This window comes from Oryctolagus cuniculus, chromosome 1 (assembly GCF_051225735.1).
Source record: "Oryctolagus cuniculus isolate XC-2025 breed Fujian yellow rabbit chromosome 1, ASM5122573v1, whole genome shotgun sequence".
Classification (NCBI taxonomy): domain Eukaryota; kingdom Metazoa; phylum Chordata; class Mammalia; order Lagomorpha; family Leporidae; genus Oryctolagus; species Oryctolagus cuniculus.
The window spans coordinates 8,898,811-8,914,907 of NC_142867.1; the positions used below are offsets into that span (position 1 = coordinate 8,898,811).

Below are 16,097 nucleotides of genomic sequence, written 5' to 3' on the forward strand. Positions count from 1 at the left end.
TCAAGTCCAGAGCGGGAACAAAAGGAACCTCGCCAGCTCCCGCCTCCGCGCAGCTCTGGCTTCTCGGCCCCGTGAGCTTCGCGGGCGATGCGAGGGGCTGGCAGAACCTACCGTCAGGCCGCTTGCCGCAGGAAGGCGGGAGGGGTGCGCCTGCGGGAGCCGGCGCCGCACTGGGTGGGCCGCTGTGCCACGTAGCCGCGAAGGGGCGGCCCTGCTAGCCGGTTCTCACAGTTTCCCCGCCCCCGCCTCCCCCCCCCCGCCTTCTACCTCCACCTCGGGGCTCTGATTGGTCGGCTGCAGCAGAAGGGCCGGCCAGTCACAAGCCCAGCGCGCCGGCTGCGCGGCCCCTCAGGCCCCACCCCCTCCAACGCGGCTGGATACCGAACTGTCGTGCGTGTGCCTTCTATGCCGTCCTCGCTTTCCGGCTGCTGTTTCTCCACGGCTCTCCCCTTACCCCCTCCCTTTTCTCCCTGGCGGCTTACTTTGCGGCAGCGCTGAGAGCCCAACCCCCTTTCTCTGCGGAATCACCATGGCGGCCGGGGTAAGTTTGCCGGGTCTAGTGAGCCGGGTCACCTTATCCGCCGCCATCCTCTGTCTTAGTAGGGCCAGTCGGCGCCGGAGGCGTTCTGGAGCTGAGTGGGGGACCGATCCGGAGTTTACAGACCGTACTGTAGGAGAACGGAGGTCCTAGGGCCCGGAAGGGAACTGAGGCTGGGGCTCTCAGAGGCCAGAGGTGGAAGAGTCTGGGGTAGAGGAGCAATGAGATGCTGGATCTGGGCCGTCTGGAGCCTGACAGGGGGTTCAGCTTCATTGCTTCGTTGAGACGCGGGATCCGGGCAGGTTGGCGGAACTTTCGCGGCCGTTTTGTGGGGCAGCAGCGGGGGCAGAGCGAAGAGGAGGGTCTTTGTGGAGAGGCTCGGCTGGCATGGTTAGGGGTTGCCGCTCAGGGAGGCTTGGGGGAGCGAGGCATCTCTGGACGGTGAGGCCAGACCGGGTGGATGGATCCCTCTGGCCGGGCTCTCCGAGATGGCAGAAGCTGGGAACTCGCTGCGGGACGGGACGGGACGGGAGGGAAGGCGTGCGCGACTCGGCAAGAAAGGCTTTTTAGGGCAAGGAGTCGATTTAGGAAGAGGGCATGCTATTGGTTGTCTCGATGGCTATCCTGAGGGGAACTTGAAACGTCCGGATGTGTGTGCCTTGCAGAGGAGGTTGGCGGCTCTGAGGCAGTGATGAGCTCAGCGGTGGAGTAGGCAGGCACTGGGGAACCGTCAATGAATGAAACGCAGCCCCCGGGAAGGCAGGGGTGTAGGTTTGTAGGCAGACGGAGTCTCACGGAGGAAGTGCTGGGCTTCTTGGAGATAAATATGAGGGGAAGGAGAATGAGTGCTTCCCGAGATGTCCTTAGGGAAGGTCAGTTTGTCCCCGAGCTTTATTTAGCCGCTGATGCGTAGTTCTGTGCTTGGTGCTTCGGAGGACTCTGATTACATGTGGCAAGCACTAGGGAACCTGGTTTCCCTGAGGGAGTAAAAGTGAGCGGAACCGATTGTGATGGCTGAGGAAAGCCATGCTGGCATATGGCGCGCAGGCTGGGACCCCTCCTCACATTAATCTTTTCCCCTTTTCTTACATAGACCCTGTACACATACCCTGAAAACTGGAGGGCCTTTAAGGCCCTCATCGCTGCTCAGTACAGCGGGGCTCAGGTCCGCGTGCTCTCCGCACCCCCCCACTTCCACTTCGGCCAGACCAACCGAACCCCTGAATTTCTCCGCAAATTCCCTGCTGGCAAGGTGAGTAAGGAAGTGGTGAGGGGCTTTTGGACCTGGGACCCTTAGGAGCCCTGATTCCGTCACTCTGGGGATGGGCCTTATCTTTAAAAGACAGCTTCTCATGTTATTTTCTTTCACATTTCAGTGGTTAAGAACACTTTCTTAGATAATTGTAGTTGTGAAAAATAATAGCTCCTCAGTGACTTTATAAAACTGACAGGCATGCTTTATATTTCTGAGAAAGAGAATGAGTTTTGGCCAACTATTTCAGTGTGAGTATATAGATTATATATTGTGAGCAAGGTTTTTAATCCAAGGGGCTTACAGAGATAGGGAAATTACTTCACTAAGAGTGGAGGGATCAGGTGTATATGCGTAGGCCAGATACAGTGAGTGATACAGCAAACATGTATAACTTCGTTTCTAGCCCCTTCGTATTTGAAGACTTCTATACAAATACCTTATAATAACCAAATATTTTGGGTTTCTTAGTTTAGACATGGCAAATTCAGATTACAGGGGATACCAAGTTATCAAAGTCTGTTTGTTAGACGGTATTAAGAGTTTGGATTACAAGAATTGTCAGCCTTATGTAGACAGTTTTGTCCAAAGCAGTTCAGTTCCTGGGATTCGCTAATGAGATGTACTTTATGTTTTCACTGTTTTGCCCCCAGGTTCCAGCATTTGAAGGTGATGATGGATTCTGTGTGTTTGAGAGCAACGCCATTGCCTACTATGGTAATTTACAGGCACTTATGGGAATGGGAGGGTGTGGAGGTGAGGGTGTAGGAGAGGATGCGGGTGAGCTGGAGTGGACAAGGAAGAATTCTTGGGAACCTAGACTTATGTTGGCATGATCCCAAAGTTCTGCTCTTTGTGTTCTGCCTCTGCAGTGAGCAATGAGGAGCTGCGGGGAAGTACTCCAGAGGCGGCCGCCCAGGTGGTGCAGTGGGTGAGCTTTGCCGATAGTGACATAGTGCCCCCAGCCAGCACTTGGGTGTTCCCCACCTTGGGCATCATGCATCACAACAAGCAGGTGAGCCTCGGAACTTGGGGAGAAGCAGGAGCAGGGTTGGCATCAGCTTCTGCATGCTGGGGAGTAAGAAATACAATAGGCTGAGAAAGCAAAGTACCACAGATGTGTGGGCAATGAGGAAACGTAGGCTTTGGAGTATACATGTGGGACAGTGGGTGCTGGTATCTGGCTTTTTTTTTTTTTTTTTTTTTTGTCAGTGGAAGTGTTATCTGTCATAAGAGATCAGAGGAGAGATTTCTGTTGTAGGAAGTTTACCAAGTTGTAGAAGAGTTAAACCAGATGACGTCCAAGATTCCATCTACTTATCCAAAGATAAATGAGTACCATCATTACTGTGGAAATGAAGCCAGACTGCCATAAAGAAATTTAACCATGGAGAGCTTTGTGATTTGGAATCATCTTAGAATCTGACTCCATTGAAAGAGGGCTGGTCTGGGTGAGCCAGACTCAATTCAGTGAAGCAGCTTTTTTTAGTTCTGTGGAGGGTTGAGGGAAGGGAATTGCTTCCCACTGAGAAGTTTGATGATTTCAAATCAATAGGCCACTGAGAATGCAAAGGAAGAGGTGAAGCGGATTCTGGGGCTGCTGGATGCTCACTTGAAGACGAGGACTTTCCTGGTGGGCGAGCGAGTGACACTGGCTGACATCACAGTTGTCTGCACCCTTTTGTGGCTCTATAAACAGGTGAAGTATGTAAAGTACTGGTTTGGAGTAGGTGGGCACTCAAAGTAATGGACCTTCCAGGTTACCCTGAATTCTGTATTTTGCCAAGGGCTTGCCTACAGGGGAGTCTGAGATAGCAGTTAGTCTGAGGAATCCTTGTTGGACTCCCAGAATATCCCAAGTAGTATCAAGTTTGTTTGTGTTTGTTTTTGTTTTGTTTTTATTTGCTTGAAAGGCAGAGTGACAGAGAGAACTCTTTCATCCTCTGGTTCACTTCTCAAAAGGGTGCAACATCCAGGGCTGGGCCGGACTGAAGCAAGGAACCAGAAACCCCATCTGGGCCTCGCATATGGTGGTGGGAACCCAAGTAGTTGGGCAGTCTTTTTGCTGCCTTCCCAGGTGTGTTGGGAAGCTGGAACTAGAATAGGAACTAGCAGCTTAACCCACTGTGCCACAATGCTAGCCTCTTGTTTTAAGACTTTTTTTTTAAAGAGTGTTTTTGTTTATCTTCATTTGACAGAGATATTGCATCTAGTGGCTTACTCCCCAAATACCTGCAACAGACTGAGCTGGGCCAGGCTGAAACCAACAGCCTGGAACTCAGTCTGGATCTTTAAGTGGATGTCAGGGGCTTAGTTACTTAGTCCATCATCTGCTTCCCAGGTGTGCGTTAACAGGAAGCTGGAATCAGGAAGAGATCTGGTGGGGCACAGCAGGTTACACCTTGGCCTGAAGTGCTGGCATCCCATATGGGCGCCAGTTCTAGTCCTGGCTGCTCCTCTTCCTATCTAGCTCTCTGCTGTGGCCTGGGAAAGCAGTAGAAGATGACCCAAGTCCTTGGGCCCCTGCACCCATGTGGAAGACCCTGAAGAAGCTCCTGGCTCCTGGCTTCGGATCAGCATAGCTCTGACTGTTGCAACCAACTGGGGAGTGAACCAGTGGATGGAAGACCTCTCTCTGTTAACTCTGACTTTCAAATAAATAAATAGACCTTTAAAAAAAAAAGTCGCCGGCGCCGTGGCTCAATAGGCTAATCCTCCGCCTTGTGGCGCCGGCACACCGGGTACTAGTCCCAGTCGGGGTGCCGGATTCTGTCCCAGTTGCCCCCCTTCCAGGCCAGCTCTCTGCTGTGGCCCGGGAGTGCAGTGGAGGATGGCCCAAGCCAGGAAGAGATCTGGGACTTGATCCCAGCTACACTGATAACGGGATTCAGGCATCCCAAGCAGCATCTTTAATTAACTGCTGCACCAAATGCCCACTCCAGGACTGAGTACCCTGACTCTGCTTTTCTGTTTCCTGAGAAATTGGGTCATGTTCTTTTGCCCTTAGTTTTTGTGTAGCTGCTTAATGTTCAGTGACTTCTATATTTCTTGAAGCCTGGTTTTGCTTGGTTGTGAAGATAGCAGTAAGGGAATAGCGTTAGTATCAAGGTCTTTTGGAGGTAGATTTAGATTCAAGTCCATTATTTACTAATAGAGGTAGAGGGATGTGGGTGTCATGTGTTCCTTTAGTCCCATGTATTTTCCGTTCTGGGATGTGTTAAATCAGGGTAGTAATAATCACTTTGTAAGTTACTGTATCAAAGGAGAATGATGTTGCAGCTCTTGGGCCCATGCTGTTCCAGAGTAGTAATGTGATAATAGCAAAGGAAAAAACACCCTGTGCTAAGGGCCTCACAGGAATTATCTCAGTGAGTCTACACCTGTTGTATGGGTGCAATGAAATGTAACCTGCCTGCGGTTTCACAGCTCATGTAAGTGGTACAGCAGAGTCTGAGTCCACATATGGCAGAACCAGCATTTCTGAAAGCTATATTTTGTGATGCAACCACAGTTTTCCCTTCTGATTTTGGCATAGTGAAAAATACATCTGTGAGGTCTTCATGAATGAAGTTTAATTTAAAGGACTGTTAATTCTTTTTTTTTTTTTTTGGACAAGCAGAGTGGACAGTGAGAGAGAGAGGCAGAGAGAAAGGTCTTCCTTTTTGCCGTTGGTTCACCCTCCAATGGCCGCCTCGGCTGGCGCGCTGCGGCCGGCGCACCACACTGATCCGATGGCAGGAGCCAGGTACTTCTCCTGGTCTCCCATGGGGTGCAGGGCCCAAGCACTTGGGCCATCCTCCACTGCACTCCTGGGCCACAGCAGAGAGCTGGGCTGGAAGAGGGGCAACCGGGACAGAATCCGGCGCCCCGACCGGGACTAAAACCCGGTGTGCCGGCGCTGCAAGGCGGAGGATTAGCCTAGTGAGCCGCGGTGCCGGCCCAGGACTGTTAATTCTAAATCAGTTATACTTTTTTTTGCTGTCGAATTTTCACTTTTCTGAAATTTGACAATAGTATGTTATGTGAATTATATTGTGTACTCAGTATAGATAATAGATACTTATAGTTTTTTATCATTGTGTTTGACAAGGTAAGTATTCATACATAGCCAATTTTTTTTTTTAAAGATTTATTTATTTGAAAAACAAGAGAGAGGTAGAGACAGGTCTTTCATCCGCTGGTTCCCTCTCGCAATGGCTGGAGCTGTGTGGATCTGAAGCCAGGAGCTTCTTCCAGGTCTCCCACATGGGTGCAGGGGCCTAACGATTTGGGCCATCCCCCACTGCCTTCCCCAGGCCATAGCAGAGAGCTGTATTGGAAGAGGAGCAGCCGGGACAAGAACCAGCGCCCATATGGGATGCTGGTGCTGCAGGCCAGGGTTTTAACCCGCTGTGCCACAGCGCCGGCCAAGATTTATTTATTTATTCATTTATTCATTCATTTATAAATCAAGAGTTACACAGAGAAAGAGAGGTCTTCCATCCACTGGTTCACTCCCCAGTTGGTTGCAACAGCTGGAGCTGTGCCGATCCAAAGCCAGAAGCTAGTAGCTTCCTCTGGGTCTCCCACACGGGTGCAGGGGCCCAAGGACTTGGGCCATCTTCCACTGCTCTCCCAGGCCATAGCAGAGAGCCAGATTGTCAGTGGAGCAGCCGGGACTTGAACTGGCATTATGTACATGTGGGATGCTGGCACTGCAAGTGGTGACTTTACCCGCTACACTACAGTGCCAGCCCCAATAGCCTATTTAAAAAAAAATTATTTATTTATTTGAGAGGCCAAGTTACAGAGGGAGAGACAGAAAGAGGTCTTCCATCCGCTGGTGCACTTCCCAGATGGCTGAAACGGTCAGAGCTGGGCCAATCCGAAGCCAGGAGCTTCCTCTGGGTCTCCCACATGTGTTCAGGGGCTCAAACACTTGGGGCATCTTCCACTGGTTTCCCAGGCCTTTAGCAGAGAGCTGGATCAGAAGAGGAGCAGCTGGGGCTCAAACCAGCATCCATATGGGATGCTGGCTCTACAAGTGGAGGCTTAACCTATGCCACAGCGCTGGCTCCTATAGCCCATTTAGAACTTTTTGTTTGGTTCTATCTTAATTTTTAAAAGTTACTTCTTTATTTTCTTAATTATTTGATAGGAAGAGAGAGACAGATAGATCTTCATCCTGTGGTTCACTCCCTGAATGTCCACAATATCTTGGGCTTGGCCAAGTGAAAGTCTGGAGCTGGGAACTTAATTGGCATTTCCATTGTGCATAGCAGGGACCCAAGTCCTTGGACTGTCCTACTGCCTCCCAGGGCATAAATTAGGAGGAAGACTGGAATTGGGAGCAGAGCTGGGCTTGGAAGCCAGGCATTCCTGTGATAGGGGATGTGCTCGTCCCAAATGAGGTTCCAATGGCTACATCAGATGTCCACCCCCAACTTTTGTTTTTTTTTGACATTTGAAATTTAAAGGATTTAAAACAGTGGACATTAAGTAAGTTTGTAAATCAGCAAGATACTAAATGTTATTTCTACCAAATGGATTCTTGATACATAGAGGATGGGCCCAAGTATCCATTAAGTTGGACTGCGCTGTGAAAAAAGGTGAAAGAGAGAAAGGCTGTAGGGAGCTGCTGTCTGGGGCTGTAGAGGAAGGTGTGGCCTGGGGTCTTGGGGAGAGAGAGGCCCTGGTCTCCTGAGCTCTGGTTGGAGATTGTCCAAGGCTTTCTGTTCTCTGACTTTGTTTCTACCCTTACCTCCTGGCAGGTCTTGGAACCTTCTTTCCGTCAGGCTTTTCCGAATACCAACCGCTGGTTCCTCACCTGCATTAATCAGCCCCAGTTTCGGGCTGTCTTGGGGGAGGTGAAACTGTGTGAGAAGATGGCCCAGTTTGATGGTAAGTCTGAGGAGGTGGAGCAACACGCGGCCAGAGTCCACTGCTTGATTTCTTGTCTAGCCTTTGGGTTATGGGCACCTGTAGCATGTAGGGTATCATGCACAGTAGCTGATATTTTGTCAAGTTTGTCCATGTACCCACTCAGTTGCATTAGCACGTTGAATTGTGATATAGCATGTCTTTGTGGCTGAGGGTTGTGTCTTTGCTCAGGGACATTGAGTAAACTGGTGGCAGGCAGTTTCCTTGTCCCTTCCATCAGCTGTCCCTTAGTTCCCTGTGCTGCCTGTTTTTGGAGGACTATGGGAAGAGATAAGGTGATCACTTTTCTTTTTTCCTGTGTACCAGCTAAAAAGTTTGCAGAGAGCCAGCCTAAAAAGGACACTCCACGGAAAGAGAAAGGCTCACGGGAGGAGAAGCAGAAGCCCCAGGCTGAGCGGAAAGAGGAGAAAAAGGCAGCTGCCCCAGCTCCTGAGGAAGAGATGGACGAATGCGAGCAGGCACTGGCTGCTGAGCCCAAGGCAAAGGACCCCTTTGCCCACCTGCCCAAAAGGTAAGGACATTGGCGAGAAGCCTGTTCTCGCCTCTGTAGTCTCCATTCATCGCTGCTGCTGCCAGAATTTTTATTTGTAAATAGAGCAACTCTCTGACCTTATGCTGAACTATTGAGCACATTCCGGAAGTCAAAAGCAAGTCCTGAATACATCTGATACTTGGGAAGATTGCAACTCCCCTTTTAGTGGAGAGAAGCGGGGACAGTTCAGTGTGGAGGTCAACCAATCGTGAGCTGCTTGTTAAGAGCATCTGAGACCCCAGAATCCCGGGCAGTGAGAGGCGCAGGGAGGAGGAGGTGCAGAGGGACTTGCTGAGGTGTGGGCGTCAGAGCAGGATCCTTTGGTTTCTCCCTGCCCACCCGGTTTTGATGAATCAGGTGGTAATGAAAGTTGCTCATTAAGAGAAGGGGTGGTGATCATGGCTAAAATTGGAGGGGTTGTGTCTCCAAGGAACTTCTTCATCTGCATCCTCTATTCAGTAAATGTAGGGAGTCTTAGGAAAAAGAATGTGGAGAAAGGGATATTTTTGGTGTGAAGGTGGAGGGCATCGTGTGCTTGCCCAGTTGTCTGCCCTAAGCCATTTTACTGGGAATTAGGGCCAATGGGAGAAACATCTTCCCTGGTCACTTCTAAGCTTTTCAGCCCAATCAGTCTGCTGTTCCCAAAGCCTCCAGTCTGCATGGTCTGTTTAGGGTTCACGTGTGGCACCACTGCCCCCTGCATTTTCCAGTCCTTCCGGTCTGAGGTGGAGCATGGAGGGGCACCATGTTGTTGTCACAGTAGCTGTGTGTCAGATTGTAGATGACAAGCATCACGCTAATGGGCAGCAGCAAGTTAGAGGGGGCTGAGAGGTGTTACTTCAAGGTACTTTCTGTGCAAGACCAAAAAACTAATTACTAAGATTGCATATGCTGTTACACAAACATTGCTAATTATTAGAGAGTTTCATATGTAATAGGTTTCTCCTTTGGTAAGAAAATAGATCAAGCGGTAAACTTGAAATCTTCAATAGACTTATGCTTTTGCGTGTTCACTCTTACCTGTTGCAGTGTAGTGATGCTCTCCCCCGGGAGTTTTGGTGTCACAAAGGTGGTACCCTTGAAGATGAAGACTGTCTTTTTTTTTTTTTTTTTTTTTTTAAGATTTATTTATTTTTGAGCCCAGGCACATTAGCAGGGAGCTGGATTAGAAGTGGAGCAGTCAGTACTCATGGGATGCCAGCATCATAGGAGTGGCTTTACCCACTATGCCACAATGCACTCCCTAAAGACTTATTTATTTATTTATTTGAAAATTAGAGTTTTTGAGAGGAGGGATCCATCTTCAGCCACTGATTCACTCCCCAAATGGCTGCAACGGCAGGGGCTGGGTTAGGCTGAAGACAAGAACTTCATCCAGGTCTCCCACTTGGTTAGCAGGGGCCCAAACATTTGGGCCATCCTCTGCTGCTTTGCCTAGGCCATTAGCAGGGAGCTCTGTTAGAAGTGGAACCGCTGGAACTCGAACTGGTACTCACATGGGATGCCAGCATTGCATGGGTCAGCTTTACCTGCTATGCCACAATGTCAGCCCCAGAGACTTCTATCCAGAGTTTAGTTCTATTTTTTTTTTCAATATGATTCAGCTAAACTCATTTGAGGAGCCTGTGGTTACCTGAAAAAAAAAAAAAAAAATTTGATCCATGAATAATAAAGTTGAAACAGTTCAGGGGTATGAGAAAATCCCATCTAACTTTTGGGGTGGTTGAGGTTTCTCAAAGCTCCTCAGATCAGGTCTCTGGGACCTGGGATCCTAGGGTTAGAGGACAGTTTCTGCTTTGCTGCAGTGTAGCCTGGGACAAGTCTGTAAAGAGGGGAGAATAGGGGTAAAGGGCTGTTGGTGATGTCCATGCTGATAATTGAACCTATTAAATATCTACCGTTCAGGGTTCAGTAGGTTCATGGCACATTTCGTGTAGTAGAGGACTGTTTAGCCATTAAAATGTTGGCAAAGAGTTGTTTGAAAATTATGTTACAGAAATGTATTTTTAAGGTTTTTGTATTATTATAATTGTACGTATTCATGGAGTACAGTGTGATAATCCACTTATGATATGTGGTGAGCAAATCAATCTAGTTAGCATTTCCAGTAAAGAATTCATAATAGCATGTCACAGTATTAGCAAAAAGGAAGGCACAAAACTGCATATGTCATGCTTGTATCTGGTCAGAGGAAAATGTAAAAATTGAATTATCCTGTTTACTGGCATTAAAGTCAGCATATATATTTGAAATTGGAAAGAAAAAGTAGAACTTCTAGTGATGCTGGCACTCTTGGCTCAGTGTGCCAGACTTCCTCCAAGATAAGCTGAACCTGAAGGTTCTCAGCATGCGAACTTGTTTGGGGGCAGAGCGGGACTGAAGGGCGTGGGTATAGATTTTAGGTGGAGGCCCTCTGCTTGCATTCCTGTTGCAGCTTGTGTAACCTGAAGAGGTCTGGGGAAGACTTGGGTGCGTCAGTGACTGAATGTGGCTCATGGAAAACTGCCCAGGGAGGGGCTGGACAGGGAGGAAAGGGAGCCCTTACGCTTTGTCTCCACCTGGGGGCAGCAGTTAGCCATGTCCTTACTGGAGCAGGTCTCACTGGGTCCCCCACTCGGTTCCACCCTCCACGTGCTTAGCATGCTTAGGCAGGGAAGTGTCCTAGGCTCCCGTTCACACCCCTCTGCTTGGCTCTCTTCCCTCATAAGGTTATACATACCTGCTGGGCCAGCAACCGCTTCCTTTGAACCAGTAACAGTGAAGTGAGAACACCCTTAGCTTCTAGCAGGCAATGCTCTTGTCTCCGTAGGACCTTAGTGACTGCCTCGTGTTTCCTTTCAGTACCTTTGTGTTGGATGAGTTTAAGCGCAAGTACTCCAATGAGGACACTCTCTCTGTGGCGCTGCCATATTTTTGGGAGCACTTTGACAAGGATGGCTGGTCTCTGTGGTATGCTGAGTACCGTTTCCCTGAGGAGCTCACGCAGACTTTCATGAGTTGCAACCTCATCACTGGTGAGAAGAAGTGCAGTGGGAAGGGGAAGGAGGACAGGGTGTGAGCGATGCGATTCTAAAGGCGGAGTGTTCTCCTCTGTCACTTCAGGAATGTTCCAGCGGTTGGATAAGCTGAGGAAGAATGCCTTTGCCAGTGTCATCCTCTTTGGAACCAACAATAGCAGCTCCATTTCTGGAATCTGGGTCTTCCGAGGCCAAGAGCTTGCCTTTCCGGTGAGGAGCGTGGAGGGGAGGAGCCTCTTGAAGGTGGGGCAAGGATTTGGGAAGCAGAATACTTTATTCCTGGGCCATGTGGCGCTCAGGAGAGTTTAGGAATGTGTATGGGAAGGAGCTACTCACACTCGCCGTCCTGGCCTGATGACTTGTGTCTAAGATGAAAGTACCACAGGTGTGGGACAGTGTCCCATAGTCTGACCACATGCTTCTTTGGCTTTCTGTCCCCAGCTGAGTCCAGATTGGCAGGTGGACTACGAGTCGTATACGTGGAGGAAACTGGATCCAAGCAGCGAGGAAACCCAGACGCTGGTTCGAGAGTACTTTGCCTGGGAGGGGGCCTTCCAGCATGTGGGCAAAGCCTTCAATCAGGGCAAGGTCTTCAAGTGAATGCCTCTTGCCATCGCCTAGCTGCCTGCACCTGCCCTTCAGGGAGATGGGGGTCATTAAAGGAAACTGAACATTGAACCCTTCCTGTCCTGCCTCCTTTGTGAGTGGTGGCTTCTGCACAGGGGACTAGATGTGTCCAAGCAGGGCGTTTTCTATGTCTGAAGTACCTCCATTTGCCACAGAGAAGTCTTCAGAAGAGCGGAAGTGGAGGACTGTCCTCCTCTGGGTTTGTTGCTCTGCCTTCTACAGTGGTGACTGTCTTGTAGCTGGGAAAGATGGGAAGCACGTGGAGTGGGTAGCGATGTGGGGCTTTGGGTTGTTGTTAAATTTATTATTTGAAAGGCAGAGTTACAGAGCAAGATCTTCATCTGCTGGTTCACTCCCCCAAATGGCCGCAATGGCCGGGGCTGGCTGAAGCCAGCCGTCAGGAACTTCATCTGGGTCTCCCACGTGCATGGCATGTGCCCAAGTACTTGGGCCATCCTCTTCTGCTTTCCTAGGAGCATTAACATGGAGCTGGATCAGAAGTAGAGCAACCAGAACATGAATCGGTGCTCATGGGATGCTGGTGTCCCAGGGGGCTTAATCCTCTGTGCCTTAACATGGGACTCTGTAACTACCTGATTCTTAGGGATCGGATTCCAGGTCCTCCTCAGTGGAGAGAGGGAATCCCTGCTAATAATGCCAAGGGTTGTATGTAACTAAGGGGACCTTGCCATTACAGTCAGCCCTAGCTCTGCAGGGGATTGATTCCAGGATGGGATCCCAGAATTCACTAACGATAGCGTCCCTTACATGAAGGGTGTATTTCCATACAACCTATATACTTAAAGTCATCTCTGAATTACTAATGTGACCTAATCCAGTGCACATGCTACGTTTTATAATGTATTCTAATCACTTCTTGGCCTTTTGGCTAAGATTGAGTGTGTATATTCTATAAGACGACGTGTTCAGTGTAGGGGCTATTTTTGATCTATAGTTGGTTATGGCCGTAGATGCACAATGTGGGAGTTTGGAAAGTGGACTGCTCTTGGAGGGTGGTGGCCATATCCAAGAGTCATAGTTTAAATGCCTCAAGCACTGTAGGGAGACCAGGCGCAAACCAATCAGCAGACCTTGGCCTGTTGGCCCTAATGGTGTCTATCAGCTCCCATATCTCTGCTTTCTAACAAGGAAGTAGGGGTTCAGCGATTGTGCTGCCTGCCTGCCTGTGGTCACACCTGACTGGTAGAGGCAAGGTTTTGAACCTAGAAGGTAACGGTGAGCCAGCCCTGCTACCGCCTAGAACACGAGGTGCTTGTGATTGTCTAACGCCCTGCTCGGACCAGTGGTTCCCATTTCTAACTCTGAGCTGATTTGATGCCCTATTCAGATTCTTGCTCTCATGGTCTTTTTCTGAAGAGCAACGAAAATCTCCCTATCCTAACAGTTCAAGTGACATTGGAAATCTTAGTTGGATCCATGTGAAGCAGAGGCAATCATGACTGCTCTCTGGGTTTGGGAAGATGTTGACTTTACCAGGTCCGGATAAGGGCTGGGAGCTTGGGAAGGAATAGGCTGTAATCTGGCTGGCATTTGACCTGTAGCTGGGGTTCTGTGAGTGAGTGGGCAGAGGAGAGCTGGGGCTTGCAATCCAGACAGGTGGGGATAGGTTGGTTCTTGCTCAGGCTCTGCTCCCTGGCACCTCAGCTTGTGTTGGATCCAAACTTGATACTTGTCTTGCTTCTGACATTCTGGACTCCTCATAACGCTAGCATCTGGAAGTGCTAGATGCTGGCTTGGGGTGTGCCCCTTAGCTAGTTGCTGGGGCCTCACCAAACCTGTCAGACTCCTCCCAAATTCGTTCCCACCACACTCCCTTCTTTGTGCAATCTTTGCTACCTTCATGAAATGCCCTTAATCTTCCAGTAGCTGAAGATTTAGGCAGGAGGGGCCAAATTGGCAAAGTGGGTTTAGGTTTGAAGGGAAGGCCTAAGAAGGCCAACTGTTAAGGTGGGGTTTACTGGGTGGGCCATTGCTTAGGCAGTAGCAGGCCTGGAGACCCACGTGGGACTGGGTGGGTCTGCCTGGGGAGGGGCCAGGGACCCCCACCTCCTAGTCTCTAAGCCTGCAGGAAGAATGACTCATCTGCACATCCTGCCTTCTGTGCCTCTGGCCCTGGTGGTTTTGGTGCAGAGCAAGGGTGGCCAGGTTGTTGGATGAGGCCAGACCTGTACTTGGGGGAGGGCCAGTACCCATAAACTGGAGTGGATGGGGTTATGGCTTCATGAAGCCTGGGTTATTGGCCACTAGAGGGGGGGGGGGTAGGAGGGCCTCTGCCTTGCCATGGTGGGCAGGGAAGAGGTTAACAGCTGTGGCAGATGGGGGGCAGGAAAGAAGGGAAGCACATCTGGAGTTTGTTCTGTCCCCGCCCTGCCCCGGGGAGGCCTGAGTCACTTTACTGCCAGCTCAGTACGCAGCCCTCATCCTGCTGGGGCCCCGCGCTGCAGCCTGGCTTTTCCCTGCCACAGCCAATTGGAGCCTGCATCACTGGACGCCTCCAGTTGCTGGGCAGTTTTCCTTGTGTGCCAGGGACGCTTGTGCCACCGGAGCACTACCCAGAGCTGGTGTCCTCATGCCACAGGGAGGCTGGGGTTCAAGGCGGGGAAGAGAGGGGGTTGTTGGCTGAGAAGGGTGTGATCTCGGAAAATGGGTCGATTGAGAGGAGTCTTCTACACTTGCAGGCAAACCCTCAGAGCGTTCACAGAGGAGGGCTGAAAGAAGTAGGAAGGGTCTGGGGCCCGGAGCTTATTGACTTCAATAAAATTCAGAGCCTAGAGTGTGAATGGGAAGGGCTGAGACTTGCTGCAGTAGATGCTGGTTATAGGCAGCTATTTATTTTAGCTTTGTTGGCACTTCTGCTTAAGTCACCTATTAAGAAGTTGAAAGCCTTTAAAGTTCTTCCAAGAAAGACCTGGAATTGTCTTCATGTCCTGCTTTGAGCTGGAGCTGGACAGCTGCTGTTCTCCCCGGGTCAGCCCCATCCCACCAGCTGCCCACATGCCCCAAATGTGCCACTTCCCCTTTTAAAGGTGGGGGGAGGGTCTAGAATGTTGGAGGGAGAGGAGTGAAGTGCTTTGGAGGCTCCACCCCATCATTTCTGAAATTAATACTGCAGTTTTCATAGCAACTGGCACTGTGTTTGCAGAACCCAGAACTTTCCCTGTGCACACGTCAGATGGAGTTTTCTGGGTGACTGTAGTTTTCTGGGCTCCCTCAGCTAGTGTGGCAACAGGCCTGTAACTCCCCCACGTTGCTGTAGTCCTCTGTGTACTTGCAGTTCTGGGGTCCCCACCCTGTTCTCTTCTTCCCCCATAAAGCTGTGGAGCTAAAATATTGGCGCTCCTGAAAGGTTAGAGAAACTGTGCCACCTGCCCTTGTCTGTTTGCTCTGATCAGTCTGGCGTGGCTCCCGGAGCAGGCCGTCGTCTTACTCCAGTGGAATTGCTGGGATGTCCCAGTGCCCCGGCACCCAAGCAAGGGCTGGGTGGAGTGGGGCATCATGGGCTTGCTGGAGACCAGCACTTGAATCCCTTGAGTCTCAGCAGAGGGCGAATACCTTGGCCAGGTGATACTGGTGTAGTGTGACCTTGGACTTTTTCAGTCCTGCAGCCCCCTTCCCACCCCTTGCCTCCTCCCCACTTTGTTTTCCTGATTTCCTCAGAATTCCAAGGGAGTCTGTTGACTCTACCTTTTTTTACACAATGGGCAGTGTGCAGATCAGGGGCTGGATGGTCAGCCAGTTCAGGGTTATTTCTGATAGGATCTCCCCTGGAATGTGCCTCTACTTCCAGCTGCCCCCACCCCTCTGCAGCAGGAGCAGCTGTCATGTGAGGGCCTCTGCGCTGGCTCAGCCCTTTTGCAATCATCTGGCTGGCTCTGCCGGGATGGGGGTGGATGCGAGGATGGGCAGAGCCAAGGGGTAAATGAGGGGACATGGCAGGGTATGGGGAGCTGCTGAAGCGTGAGGAGAGCTATGGTGCTGAGCGAGAGAGTGAGTGAGCGAGCATGAGGGAAGAAGCGTTGCCAGGGTCAGGTAGGAGGAGTGGAAGCAGCTGAGCAGGCCAGGGAGTCGCAGTGCGCTCAGGGCCCCCATCACAGGAAGTAGAGATTGGCCGCTTGCGAGGTGAAGGGGAGTTGGTTATAGCGGGCCCTCTGCCAGTCATTTTTCACGATCCACATTGCCCTTGACTCACAG

The 16,097-nt window shown here is 50.4% G+C and overlaps 1 protein-coding gene across 4 annotated transcripts; it reads left to right on the forward strand.

Moving 5' to 3' along the window:
* The first annotated feature begins 508 nt into the window (after positions 1 to 508).
* EEF1G (eukaryotic translation elongation factor 1 gamma) lies at positions 509 to 11,936 on the forward strand. Of its 4 annotated transcripts, none has more exons than XM_089328280.1 (10): positions 509 to 840; positions 1,632 to 1,790; positions 2,444 to 2,507; positions 2,663 to 2,805; positions 3,346 to 3,489; positions 7,541 to 7,670; positions 8,016 to 8,220; positions 11,083 to 11,255; positions 11,344 to 11,468; positions 11,700 to 11,936. In XM_089328280.1, the coding sequence occupies exons 4-10, from the start codon at positions 2,788 to 2,790 to the stop codon at positions 11,856 to 11,858; spliced, it is 954 nt and encodes a 317-aa protein (XP_089184406.1). In that variant the 5' UTR covers positions 509 to 840; positions 1,632 to 1,790; positions 2,444 to 2,507; positions 2,663 to 2,787; the 3' UTR covers positions 11,859 to 11,936. The 4 variants fall into 4 exon arrangements, with proteins under 4 accessions (XP_089184406.1, XP_089184433.1, XP_089184484.1 ...); XM_089328307.1 differs by having other exon boundaries at positions 509 to 684; XM_089328358.1 differs by having other exon boundaries at positions 509 to 670.
* Positions 11,937 to 16,097: the final 4,161 nt, after the last annotated feature.